The following is a 13,822-nucleotide window of genomic DNA, read 5'->3' as shown; positions in this document are numbered from 1 at the left end:
GGCGCTCCACCTCCTTGAATCTGAGACGTCTCTTTAACATAATTAGCAGAATAAATTCAAATGTGCATGCAGTAGCCGCTACTCTTGACATGCAAAAAGTGTTTGACTCGGTCTCGTGGAGGTATCTCTGGCGGGTCCTTGAAAAATGCAAATTCGGCCCCTCTTTCCTCTCCTGGGTTAGACTACTTTACTCCGATCCGATGGCCAGGGTCCGCACTGAGAACCAATGTTCCCCCCTCTTCAGGATCGCTAGGGGGACTAGGCAGGGTTGCCCATTCTCTCCCCTGGTCTAAGCCATAGCGATAGAACCATTTGCCAATGTGCTATGCCAATTTCATGCACATAGAGGATTACGAACTGCGGGCCAGGCTGATATAGTGTCCCTGTATGCCGATGATGCGCTTCTTTTTATTCGTTCTCCCTCCATCAATTTGCCCCCGATATTGGATGATGTTATCCGCTTCAGTCATATTTCAGGCCTTAAAGTAAACTGCGCGAAATCTATCCTGTTGCCGCTCACAGATTGCACCCTTCCCCCACCTGATACCCTGGGGTTCACATGGCTCAGTCAAAATTCACCTTTTTCGGAATAGAAATAACTCAACATTTCTAGACGACCTTCAAGGAAAACTATCAAAATTATCTCGCGAACGTTGCAGCGAGGTCACTAAATTGGAGTAGGCTACCGATCTCCCTTGCAGGCAGAATTGGGATACTGAAGATGATGATACTGCCCCAACTTCTCTATAGGTTCACCAACATCCCCTTATGGCCAGGCGAGGGATTTTTCCGAAAGTTGACTCGCACAATCAACACCTTTCTGTGTCACTCGGGCGCGGTCCGTCTTAAACTTGGGACCTTGTCCGCCCCAATGGAGGGCGGCGGCTTCGGTGCCCCTGACTTCTTCAAATACTGGCTGGTTGCACAAGCCCAATTCACGTCACACTGGTTCAACACAATAGACCCCCTCCACATGTCAGACTCAAAAAACTAGCGGTTAGCGACCGTGACATTCGTTCCCTAGTTTTTCAACCCATCCCGTCAGGGGCGGACTCACTGGACCCAGTGGCCTGCACGTCCCTGGCCTTAACAAAAACATGGAAACTACTTAGCACTGCCCACCCGTTTCACGGTAACCTCCCGCTCTGGAACCTTCTCTCAGGGGTCCCACATGTACCACCGCTCGTGGTGCGCCGGTGGGCCGAGGCAGGATATGAGATTATCCGAGACATCTTCGAACAGGGCAACTTCATTGAATGACCAGACCTCCCATTGTCCCTGAGACGGAGACTGTCTATATGGCTTCAGTACTCGTCCCTCCAGAAAACCCTTAAACGCAAATACCCCATGTTCCCAGCGATACCCCCAGACGATTCTGCAATTGAAGCGATGACTTCTCCCACGCCCAGTAGGGGTAAAGTATCCAGACTCTACACCATGGTCCAAACCAGATCCACCCCAGCATTCACCAAACTGAGGCGCGCATGGGGGATGACCTCGGGTTGGAGGTGACCGACGAACGCTGGGCTCATATGTGCACACGCATACACAGGGTGTCCTTCAACTCCTGCTTCAAACTAATTCAGCTTAAGGTACTTCATAGGTACCATTATACCCCGAGCAGACTTCATCGCATGCTTAACGACCACTCCCCAAGATGTCCCAGGTGTGGCTATGATACCGCTGACTATATTCACATGATCTGGTCCTGTCCCCGCCTCACCCAGTTTTGGAGCCTGGTATGCTCTACCATGTCAACTATCCTTGAGCACCCCATCAGCCCTTCCCCAATGAGATGTCTCTTTCACGGCTTCCCCGAACTCCGTCGAGACTCCAAAAAACTGGCCGGCCTTTGCATGCTGCTCGCAGTGCGATCTGTTCTACTCTACTGGCTTCGACCCACACCCTCCACTCATACGCAGTGGCTCAAGGTAGTCACTTGGGCCTCAGACACAGAGGAATCCTGGTCCCTACTGCAACTCACTTAAGACCCAGAGATGTTTGGCTCAAATTTCGATCCTATATGTCCGATATGAGTGTGGCATCGGATGCATCATCCCCAGCTATCACCCTCTCTCGCCCCGGTTCCCCCTCCTGAGCTGCTGGTTCCCCAGTCTCGCACCCATTCTGCATATGCTTTCCAAGTGTACACCAAAATTGTAAGCAGTTCTGTATGCCTGTATCGTCCAAACTGTTACTGTATTGTACTTACCTTGTATGTTGCTCGCCTATGTTGTGCTGCCAAGCTAAATAAATAAAAGTAAAAAAAAAAAAAAAAAGTCACATCGGACACCTTCCCAAAAGCGCCAGTATATCGGGGCTGTGTTGGACACGTCCTTGGGGAAGTGCTCGCCTCCCAAGGTGAGGGCTCCTCACGTTGTGCAGATGGTGGACAAGTTTCAAGATGCCCACTGTCTCCCGGCTTTCGAATTCTTAAGGTTGCTCGGCCTCATGGCATCCTGCATTTTTCTGATGCCAGAGGCCAGACTGAGGATGAGACCCCTGCAATGGGTTCTCAAGATGCAGTGGTCACAATTCTCAGGCAAAACGTCGGATCCCGTTCAGATTCCACTCTGTCTCACGGGATCTGCTGTGGTGGGCCAACAAGGGGAACCTGATGAAGGGGGAGCCATTTTGGCAACCTTGGCCAGAGGTGACAGTTGTAACGGATGCTTCCCTCACAGGATGGGGACCACATGCCGAAGATTTGACTGCAAGCGTCCAAACTCCACATCAACCTGTTAGAGCTGAGGGCCATCAGGCTGGCCCTGAAGGCTTTTCTGCCGTCTGTGTGGGGAAGTGTGTCCTGATCATGACGGACAACACAGTGGCCATGCATTACCTCAACACAAAAGGGGGGGTAGGGTCACTCCCGTTGTGCAGAGAGGTGATGCAGCTCTGGTTCTGGGCAATCCGGCAGGGAATATCACTCTCGGCAGTTCATCTGGCCGGAGAGGAGAATGCAGCGACGGACACTCTGAGCAGGCAGAGCACAGTCTCTCACGAGTGGTAGTTGGCTCAGGGAGTCCTTTTGGAGATCCTCGCCCTTTGGGGAACCCCACAAGTAGATCTCTTCACGACCAGTGCCACCCGGAAGTGCGAGAGATTCTGCTCAAGGGAATTTCCTCCGAGAGGAGCCTTCGTAGACGCCTTTATCGTGGATTGGTCAGTCCCACTTCTGTACGCGTTTCCTCCGGTCCCCGTCATTCCTCAAGTGTTAAGGAGGTTCGGATCCCACATGATCCTCATTGCTCCAGATTGGGCCAGGAGAGCGCGGTACCCAGACCTTCTAGAAATGTCCATCTGCCCTCCACGCCGTCTTCCCTACCAAGAGGATATGCTCTCGCGCACGAGGTGGGGGGGCGGTGTCAGGTTCTCCATCCAGAGTTCAGGACTCTCAGCCTTCATGCTTGGTATCTGAAAGGTTGAGGTATAAGGATTGGGACCTCCCGTATGACGTGGTGGAGGTGTTGCTTTCGGCCAGGCGGCCAGCAACATAATCCCTATACCGTTGGCGTAAGTTTTGCGACTGGTGCAGAGGACAAAATGTTGATCCATTTCAGTGTTCCATTCCCATGGTTCTTTCTTTCCTGCTTTCTTTGGCCCACAGGGGCCTTCAAGTAGGTACCATTAAAGGTTACCTGATGGCGCTGTCTATCTTCAAGCACTCGTCTGAAGAATGTTCTTATTTTAAGATTCCTTTCATTTCCCAATTTCTTAAAGGACTCACTAATGTGTTCCCGCCGTCCCCGTTCCAGGTGCCTTTTTAGGATTTGAATTTGGTCGTGAAATTCCTGATGGGTGCTCCATTTGAAGCTTTGCACTCTTGTCCTTTGAGACTGTTGTCTTTCAAGACGGTGTTCTTGGTTGCGGTTACTTCAGCTCGCAGAGTGAGTGAATTGCAGGCACTTTCATCTAAGCCGCCCTTTACTGTGTTCCACAAGAATAGGGTTGTACTGAAGGTATGTCCTTCCTTTCTACCTAAGGTAGTATCTGAATGTCACTTAAGCCAGAAAGTGGTTCTTCCATCTTTCTAGCCTCCTCCTCATCCTGGTAAGGAAGAGGAGCGACTTCATAGGTTGGACCCTAGGAGAGCTCTGAGCTTTTATATTTCTAGGATGTCCAGGGTCAGAGTGGACGATCAACTCTTTGCGGGGTATGCTGGACACCGATTGGGCAAGGCTGTTACCAAACAGTCAATGTCCAGGTAGATTATCCTCACCATTATGGAATGTTACTGATTGGCGGGCAAGGACCCTCCTGAAGGGTTGCATGCTCATTCCACTAGGGGCGTAGCTACTTCCACAGCCCCGCAGCGGGCAGTTCCTATTAGGAATATTTGTGACGCAGCCACATGGGTTTCTATCCACACCTTTGTCAAACATTACTCCCTGGATACGCTCCATGGTCAAAATATGGCCTTTGGAAAGGCGGTTCTTTATTCTGCCATCTGATTGGGTATGCTAAATTCTTTTCGCTCCTCCATTTTCTGGTACTGCTTTGGGAGTCTGTCAAAGATGTGGAATACGTTGGAGGACACTATCCATTCAAAGAACAAGTTACTTACCAACTGGTAACGTTCTTTCGACTGGATGTTCCTCCAATGTATTCCACATCGCCCTCCCAGCCTGTCCCTCTGGAGAATTTCCTATGCTATTGCAGCTTACTTTCCCTCAAGGCTATGTGCAGTCAAGCAGGCATTGAATATGAGCATGTCACACGTTATGGAGGAAAAAACATAAACTGAGGCTACGGGCGCCGTGCGTCCTATTTATAACATCTGGTGACGTCCCCCTCGACGAAGGCCTTCGAGGGACATCGACCCGACGCCATTGACTCAGAACGCCCTCTGCCGAAAAAATTTCCCAAGTACACAGCTGTGGACATTACATGTCAAAGATGTGGAATACGTTGGAGAAACATCTAGTGGAAAGAACGTTACCAGTTGGTAAGTAACTTGTTCGTCTCTAGACCAGAACTGGGAGCTTTGCCTCTAGCCTCTGATCAGGAGGAGGAGGAGGAGTGTGAGCCTCTACCTGACCTCCTCAGGGGACAACCTTTAGATGGAAAGATAAGAGTTAATCCCTCTTCTGATCTGACACTGGAACAACAGGAGGAGTGCAAAGCTCTATTAAATCAGCTTGCCCCTCTGTTTTCACTCTCACCAGGCTTGACCTCTTGGGGCCAGCTTGAGATTCTCACTGGTGACTGTTTACCTGTTAAAAGCAGAGGTTACAGAATGTCAGACCATGTAAGAACCCACATAAAGGAAGAGGTCGACAAGATGCTTGATCTCGGGGTAAAAGAACCATCTACAAATCCTTGGCCTAGTCCAGTTGTACTAGTACCAAAGGCAGGATCCAAAGAGTTGAGATTCTGTGTGGATTATAGAGCCCTTAATGTTGTCACCATGACTGATGCCCATCGTTAACCTAAGACAGATGAACTGGTGGACAAGCTTGGTTCAGCCAAGTATCTCAGTACATTTGATCTAACCTCAGGCTATTGGCAAATAGCTCTGACAGACCATGCCAAGGAGAAAATTTGCATTTTCAACCCCAGGAGGCCTCAACCAGTTTAAGGTTATGCCTTTTGGACTAAAGAATGCACCTGCTACATTCCAAAGGATGGTCAATCATGTTCTGAATGGGATGGAGGACTTCTTCATGGCATACTTGGATGACATTGCAGTGTTCAGCCCTACTTGGAAAGAGCATATAGATCACTCAGGATATGTATTGCAGGCTCTTGAGCAAGCCAATCTGACCATAAAGGCAAGTAAATGTCAAATTGGTCAGAGTAAAATGGTCTGTCTTGGACATGAGGTAGGAGGTGGTGAAATAAGGCAATTGCCTAGCAAAGTACAGGCTGTACAAAAGTAGGCCACCCCTACTACTCAACCCCAAGTGAGAGCCTTTCTAGGTCTCACAGGTTACTATAGGAACTTCTTTGAGAACTATGGGACCTTAGCTTCTCCCTTAAAAGTGATCTCCTCACCGAAATTCCCCAATAAGGTCAGGTGGAATGAGGAGTGCACTAAGGCATTTGAAGGATTTAAGCAAGCTCTTTGTCAAGCTCCAGTCTTAAGAGCTCCTGACTACAACAAACCCTTTATTGTACAGACAGATGCTTCCAATACAGGTATAGGTGCAGTTCTGAGTTAGCTGGACAATAAAGGCAGGGAACACATAATCTGCTTCATCAGTAGAAAACTGAAGGAACCTGAGACAAGGTGGGCAACCATAGAATGAGAATGATTTGCCATTGTGTGGTCTTTGAAGAAGTTTAGACCATAATTGTATGGATCTACTTTTGTGATTCAAACAGACCACCAACCCTTGAGATGGTTAATGCAGATGAAGAGGGAGAATCCTAAATTGTTAAGATGGTCAATCAGCCTACAAGGGTTTGATTTTACCATTGAACACAGGTCAGGGTGTAATCACCAAAAAGCTGATGGTCTCTCCAGAAAGTATGATCGACTGGAGTAAGGAGATTCATCCAGGGGTGGATTAAATCCTCGTGTCCCCTAGTCTGGGGGAGAGGAGTGTTGGGGAGAATTCTCAGAAACATGCTAATTCCCTTCACCTTAGAGACCCTCAGCAACTTTGCTGGATTTTAAGGACTTTATTTATTTTAACCTAGAGAGAGTGTGACCCTTTCCCCCCCCACTCTCTCATGTATTTTAATGTGATTTTCTACACTGTGTTTCTTTTGGTTATGGAGTTTGACAAACTTCATAGGTATCATCTTTTACATGGTGTCACAAAGCAACTTCAGTGCAGTGACACAGGGAAGTCTTCCAGATTTCCCAAAGGTTTAACTACCTTCTCTGGGATAAACTACTGTTTTCCAGAGCAGTAAAGTGAAATTGACTTTACTTAGCATTGTAACTTCCTAGACCCAGCACACCCTATCTTACAATAGAGTGCTGGAAGGGTTACTTAGTATCCCCTTTGTCTTGCTTCTCATGCAACATTCATTTTTATGTTACCCGAAACTCCCTGTGCTTAGTCTCCTAGGAAACCCAAATGCACTCTGTCGTGATTGGCTGGCTGACTGTCAGGCAAGGACAGCCACCCTGCTAGATGAGTGACAGCTAGTCTAGAATGAATGGGAGAGTACTGAATAAAAGGCGAGTCTTTTGGCTTGGAAGGCAGAGTCGACCACTGGACGAAGGAACCGAAGAAGAGCTTGAAGAGGACGCCTGCTGCAAGTCCTGGACCGTTGTTTTGCCCTTTGAAGCCCTTCTGCAGTGCTGAAACGCCAAGTTTGCATCGACAGAGAAGCCCCTGCAAGGACTACTTCTCCCTTTGAGTTGGTGGGATCAATCAACTCCAAAGTAAGTCACCTGGACATCCATCTCGGAGCTGGTTGAATTTCCACCGAGTTGCTGCTGGAAACCGTATAGCCAGGGAGAGGAACACCAGATTGGGTGTGTTGCTTTTAAGCTGGCCTAGAGCTTTTGGAAGATCCTCCGGACTCCCAAGAAGCAGGATTGACCAAGCCTGAGCCCCCTCAACAGAGTGTGGGACCCCAAAAGCAAGGAAAGTCCACCTCAACAGCCAGGAACCGCAGTGTTGCTATTTGCGGTAGACGCAAGGAGCTGAAACACACAACAGCCACTGAAAGTGAAGTTTGCCGGTTGCAAGTTTGGACAGTCACAGTGCATTGCAGGAGACCCCCCTACCCCCCCGACGTCCTCCCTCTTGTCCCCATGACTGAGGCCCAGGACCAGTGAGAGCTGCACAGGAACAGAAGTCATCAGCTGCACATTTTCTTCATTGCCAAGGTACTGTAAAACAAGCTAAAGGGAATTTACCTCTTACTGTAGAGTTGCTTTGAAACTTCTACATCTCACAAGCATAATCAGCTTGTGGCCCTACATTTGATCCTTCTTTTTATTAAAGACTCATAAGAACTTGTGCAAACTTTTCCATTTACTTACCAGAAGTGCTTCATCCTATACAAGACTTTTGCCCATTGACTTTGGCTTAGCATATTGAATTGTATGACTCTTCTTGGAGGAAGAATATTTGTGGTCTCTTGTGTTCTAATAACCTTTGTCTTTTACCAACTTCTAAAAGTATTCTAAATGCCAGCAGTAAGATATTAATGTCCCCAGCACCCTTGTTATTGAAGTCACCTGTGGGTGTAGGGTGTGTCTGTAGGCCATCCCAAAAGGGTATTTACTGATTTAGAAACTAAGAGTGTACAGTATTGGTGTATTTGTGTGTTACTAGTATATTGCTACCTTCTAGAGAAGGCTTTTATAACTGACTGATAAATTAATAATTGTTTATGCAAGAAATCTTGAGTATAAGAGTTTATTTGAATACCTGTAACAGTGAATCTTTGTGTAACTCCACTACAGCTCACATTTCCCCTCTTGCGATAAGCCTGGCTGCTCAACACACTACCAAAACGGTGTAGTACAAGCTTATACCAAAGTTTGGGTTGCCTATACCTGTAGTCATAGTTGTTTGTAGTGTTCCCAGAGGATACTGCATTCAAACTTTGCCTAACAGTTTAGGGGCGAGATCCCGCTGATGAAGGAACAGGCAAAATATCTGGGAGATGCACACCTGCCCAGTCTCTCCGGCGAGGATCGGGAGTCTCTCGAAGCACTGATCTCAGCGAGTGAAATATAATGGGCAATTAAGACTCTGAAGAATAAGGCTCCGGGTCCCTGTGGTTTCACGGCTCCCTTTTACAGGAAGTTTTGTGACTTCCTGGTTACCCCCTTGGTAGATCTTTTTAACTCCTTTATGACTTCCGGGCGGGTGCTCCATCTATGGTGAGTTGTACGCCCGTTTTGATCTCCAAGCCGGGTAAAGTTCTGCTACTTTGCGACTCGTTTCGCCCTATTACCCTCACTAATATGGACTCAAAGCTCTTCTCAATTATCCTGGGCCGTCGTATGTTGGATTTATTTTCTTCCCGGACACACAGACGGTGATCAGACAGGGTTTATTGTGGGTCGTAGCAGGCAGGATAATGAGCGACGGGTCCTCAGTCTGCTGGACGCGGTGAGTCACTTGGGTATGGATTTAGGCATTATCGCACTGTGCGCTCATAAGGCTTTCGACAGGGTGAACTGGGGATACCTTTGAGGGGTCCTGGTGTGCTTCGGGCCAGGGTTCATTAGTTGTATCATGGCAACCTACTAACCCCAATCTACACACCTTAGGGTTAATGGGGCACTGGCGTCCAAACTGTCAATCACCGGGTGCATGAGACGGGGCTGCCCACTCTCCTTGTTGATTTTTCGCCTTGTGTGGAGCCGTTTGCTAGTCGAATTAGAACTAATGGGGCGATAGAGGGCGTCTGGTTGGGGAGGCGGATTATAAGGTGTCTCTTTTTTATGAAGATGATGTCCTGCTCACCCTGAGTAATACCTGCTCCTCCTTGGAAGCGGTACTACATGAGTTGGATGACTTTGACCGGGCATCTGGTTTCCAGGTAAACTATAATAAATCGCATTGCGCTGGATTTGTCGCTGAAGCCCCAGGAGAGGAGTGCTATTGGGGCCCTGGCACCAACACAGTGGTCCCGTGAGTCTATCCCCTACCAAGTAGTGTCACAGAGATTTTTCGGGCTAATTTTCCACTGCTGCTTCTGGAGCTGGCCGAGGACTTGGGCAGGTGGGGACGCCAAGAGATATCCTGGTTTGGTCGCATTGCGGCGGTCAAAATGAATCAGTTTCCATGTCTGCTTTACCTATGTTCGACGTCACTGGTGAGGATCCCTGCGCACTCCAGGGGAAGATCTTTAAATTTATCTGGTGGAATAAACGCTCTAGAATATCCAGGAAAGGGCTGTTAGTGCCGATGCATATGGGGGGCCTCGCAGTCTCTGATGTCTTACGCTACAACATAGCGGCGCAGCTCTCTCATGCTCTGACCTGGAATACGCCCGATTTGCTTCCAAATTCGAAACCGATTGAACAGGCCCAACCGGTGGTAAAATTGTTCCAACTGCCTTATTTAGATAGGAGCTCCCTGGGGCAGGAGAGGGGATTCGCTTTGCTGGCAACAACCAAATGTACATTTTATTTTAGGGGGAGGGCCCTTCTGGAGGTGAGCAGTGTCCAGGGGGTTGGGGCCCCTTACACCTGTATGGGACAATTTGTGTTTTCAGCCTGGTTGTGACCGTGGGGCCTTTGGGAGGTGGATAACGGGTGGACTGGTGAACCTACAACAGCTCTATAAAGGTAGTCGTCCAATGACTTTTGAGGAATGTAAATGAACCTTTGATTTGCAGGAAACTGAATGATTCTGTTATGCACAATTGCGGCACTGGGCTTCTCAACCATTCGCGAAGAAGGTGGCTACTAAACCGCTGTCTGATCTCGAGTTAACATTGCAAGAGGGGATGCCAAGGGGGTGGATCTCGAAGCTATATAAGCTTCTGGACACACAGGACCCTGTTGTGCGCCTACCATATATGGCTAAATGGGAAGCTGACTTGGGTGGGCCCGTTGAGGACAAGAAATGGCTGAAAATATGGGGTAGGATGCTTACATCTTCCAGGTGTGTCATGGATAGGGAATGTTCCTATATATTTTGTTACAGGTGGTATCTCACCACGGAAAGGTTGCATCACATGGTCAAGGATTACTCTGCTAATTGCTGGCAGGGCTGTGATGCACTGGGCTCTCTTTTTCACATGGTGTGGTTGTGTCCCAGGGTGGGCCTCTTTCAGAGGGAGGTGCTCTCAAAAATAAAGGATGTTACAGGATTGTCTCTCCCCATGGACCCACAGGTGGTGATTCTGGTTGACACAGGGTCTCGTCTTTTCCCCCTCACTGGCCCAATAGCCACCCTAATCGGGCATTTTCTTCTGGCAGCGAAATCGACTATTGCCTGGACCTGGAAGTCTACTGATGGCCCGGTGGCTAGGATGTGGGACATTCTGGTTGCTCATAAAATTATGGCATTATGTGAAGGGCGTTCCGCTAAATATGTCTTTGTCTGGACCCTGTTCATTGACTTTACAGAGAATTATCCTGTGATCACTGCCAGGCCCCCCTTGTTGCATGGTAGTTTGTCTGACACTGTATGTGGGTTGGGGGTGGGTCGGAACTTGGCTTTGTCTTGTAATGGATCTCATTTGCTCTATATTGTACATTGTCGGCTGAATTGTCTAATCTGAAATTGTCTAATCTTTTTTGTTTGTTGTTGTATGCCTGTTAGAGCCCTAAAACCTACAGGTCCATGCGCGCACTTTATACATTTATTAAAGTAAAGTAACGTTCTTATGCCTGTTTCTGTACCCACAACATGTTAAACTAAATCAAGGTTTTTTGAAAAAAGAAATGGGCATCCTTAGTCCTTTAAAAAAGCAGCAAAGTAGTGTGTGCTAGGTTTTTGTGTCTCTGAAGTGTGTGATTTTGCATTACACACTGAGGTGCTAGGAAGCAGGGTTTTGCAACCTTTAGCACTCCAGATGTTTTGGACTACAACTACCATCAGCCATAGGCAGCATAGTTGGCTTTGAGGGATCCGCAGACTCCTACTTCAAAATGTCTGGACAAATTCCTCCCATGACTTGGATGCCCCACCCCCACTAAGGCGACTTCTACCACAACCGCAGCCAATCCATATGCTGAATCTGCAACCTCCACAAAAACGTGTGCTGCTCACAGCACTTCTAAGAAAAACCTCCCATGATGTGGATGCCTTTCGCATCCCCTCCCATACCCCAACAAGATGGCCACCCTCAAGCTACTATCGCAAATAAAAAACCATCCGCTTCCTAAAATACATACTACATTTAGACAAACTCCTTCTCTGACACGCCAACAAAGGCTCCATAGCACACTTCCAAGTGCTTAAGTCTCATGAATGTTTTTCATAGTCTATGTTGAGGGATCAGGGGACTCCTCGTTCAAAACATCTGGAGAGCAACAGCGTTCAGACCTGTGGATGTTTAGCTAAGCAGGGAAATCAAATGCATAGCAATCTGGCTGAAACGGGTGGGGAAAAACAGGAAACATTTCTTACTACTGCCCTTACAATCTCCTCCCCATGCTCCCATCCCACCAGCAACCTGCCCCATACTAAAATGTTTCTGATTAGAGATCTCCTCCCATACTGGCAGAATGATGTACAAGCATTAAGCAGAAAAACAGCAGACATTTAAATTACACTGAACCACGAGTTGCTCAAAATGCAATATCTTGCTGACTTCACTCCACATCTTTGAAGGTACATTGCAGGGTTTCCTGTCCCTCCAGACCAGAGTCTTGGCACACCCTTGTAGAACAGGGGTCTACAACATTTGGCTCCACAGGTGCTTTGCACTGCAACTTCCATTACCCCTAGCTAGCATAGCTGATGGTGAGGGATCATGGGAATCGTAGTTAAAACATCTGAAGATCCTCGAGTTGCAGAACATACTACTGCCTCTCCTGTACTGTGTAGATACTTTGCTTACTTTCAACTAATTTATTTTGTCCCTTCTGAAGTATTAAACCAGCACTTTTTTCTGAAGGTGGGTGTAGGGATTTCTGTGTTTTTGCCTTTGTTAATTATTCTGAGATGGTCAGCCATGCTAATAACTCTCCTTTGTCTCTCTTGCAGTGGTGATGGATGTCCAGGACTCTACGCATGTAAACTGCAAGCTTTATAAGGGCCTATCAGATGCACTCATCTGTACCGATGACTTCATCGCCAAGGTCGTTCAGAGGTATATGCCATTTCCATCTAACAGTGCACCACCATCTTAGGTTTGAGACAATGGTGGCCTAACTAATACTTGAGCATTTCCGCGGACACTCTCTGGTATCTGAAGGTACACATGTCCATAGGTTAGGGACCGCTGTCTGTTTAACTGTCATACAACCCACGGATGTGGCAGAGGGAGTTGGCGCCTGCTTGATGAGAGGAGCATAGCCTCCCCATCACCCATCTGTAGTCTGGCACTGCCTCCATCATACAGTGATATTTTATGTCTGGTTCCAACCCCATCTCCCCCCTCCCCAACCCTTCCTTCATTTTATTTTGAAGAGTTTTTTAGTTTGAACCAGGGGCTCCAGGGACACAGATGAAAAACATTTATAAGAATTGAGCACTTAACCTTTAAATCCAGTGGGGGAAATGGAGAACAAAAGTGTGCTCTGGAGCCTTTTTTGGCTCGTCAGAGAGGGAGTTTGTCTAAATGAAGTATGTATTTTAGGAAGGTGATGGTATTTCATTTGCGATACTAGCTAGAGTGTGGCTTGTCGGTGGAGGGGAGAGTACTGGGGGTGGGGGCATCCAAGTCATGGGAGGTATTTCTTAGAAGTACCTTGAGTAGCACTTGTTTTTATGGATGTTGCAGATTCAGCATTTGGATTTGCTCTGGTTGGTCTAGAAGCCGCCTTAGATGACCTGCTTGTCAGCTAGTTCAATAAGTTGAGCTTGGTGCATTACTATGTGGCAGACACAGGCTAGTGTTGGTCTGTTGTACTTCTTATTGGGGGGGGGGGGTTTGTCTGATTGCCTGAGATTTCAGTTAAGCTGTGAAGCGCTAATACCAGATAGTAACTGTATGCCAGTGTGGTAGACATAAGACATATACTTCTGTAGGCTTGGATGTACCATTCTCTTGATGGAGTGTGTTACAGGGGAAGATAACCCCATTGTGCAGGAGCTAGGTAAAGACTGGCAGCTTTCTGCAGGAAACACGAGGGCTTAAAATATTAGGAATACGTCTTTAGAGGCTAAGTGATGTGGTAAAATGAAATGGGTGCAATACTTTGTGAACAAAGGAGCCCCCCAAGAATAAATCGGGTAATAGGAAAGACCAACTACTTTATTCAAGGAAACCCGGTGGATCA

At 47.6% G+C, this 13,822-nt stretch overlaps 1 protein-coding gene across 1 annotated transcript in view; it reads left to right on the top strand.

Annotated features, from left to right (window-relative positions):
- MED1 (mediator complex subunit 1) overlaps nucleotides 1–13,822 on the top strand; it is a 509,499-nt gene that overhangs the window by 490,769 nt on the left and 4,908 nt on the right. The window contains exon 17 of the mRNA XM_069634720.1: nucleotides 12,585–12,690. Within this exon, the coding sequence (XP_069490821.1) occupies nucleotides 12,585–12,690 (106 nt within the window). The remainder of the gene's footprint in view (nucleotides 1–12,584; nucleotides 12,691–13,822) is intronic.

This window comes from Ambystoma mexicanum, chromosome 13 (genome assembly GCF_040938575.1).
Source record: "Ambystoma mexicanum isolate Mex_15411 chromosome 13, UKY_AmexF1_1, whole genome shotgun sequence".
NCBI classification, from domain to species: Eukaryota; Metazoa; Chordata; class Amphibia; order Caudata; family Ambystomatidae; genus Ambystoma; species Ambystoma mexicanum.
This window is presented reverse-complemented; position numbering and strand designations above follow the sequence as displayed.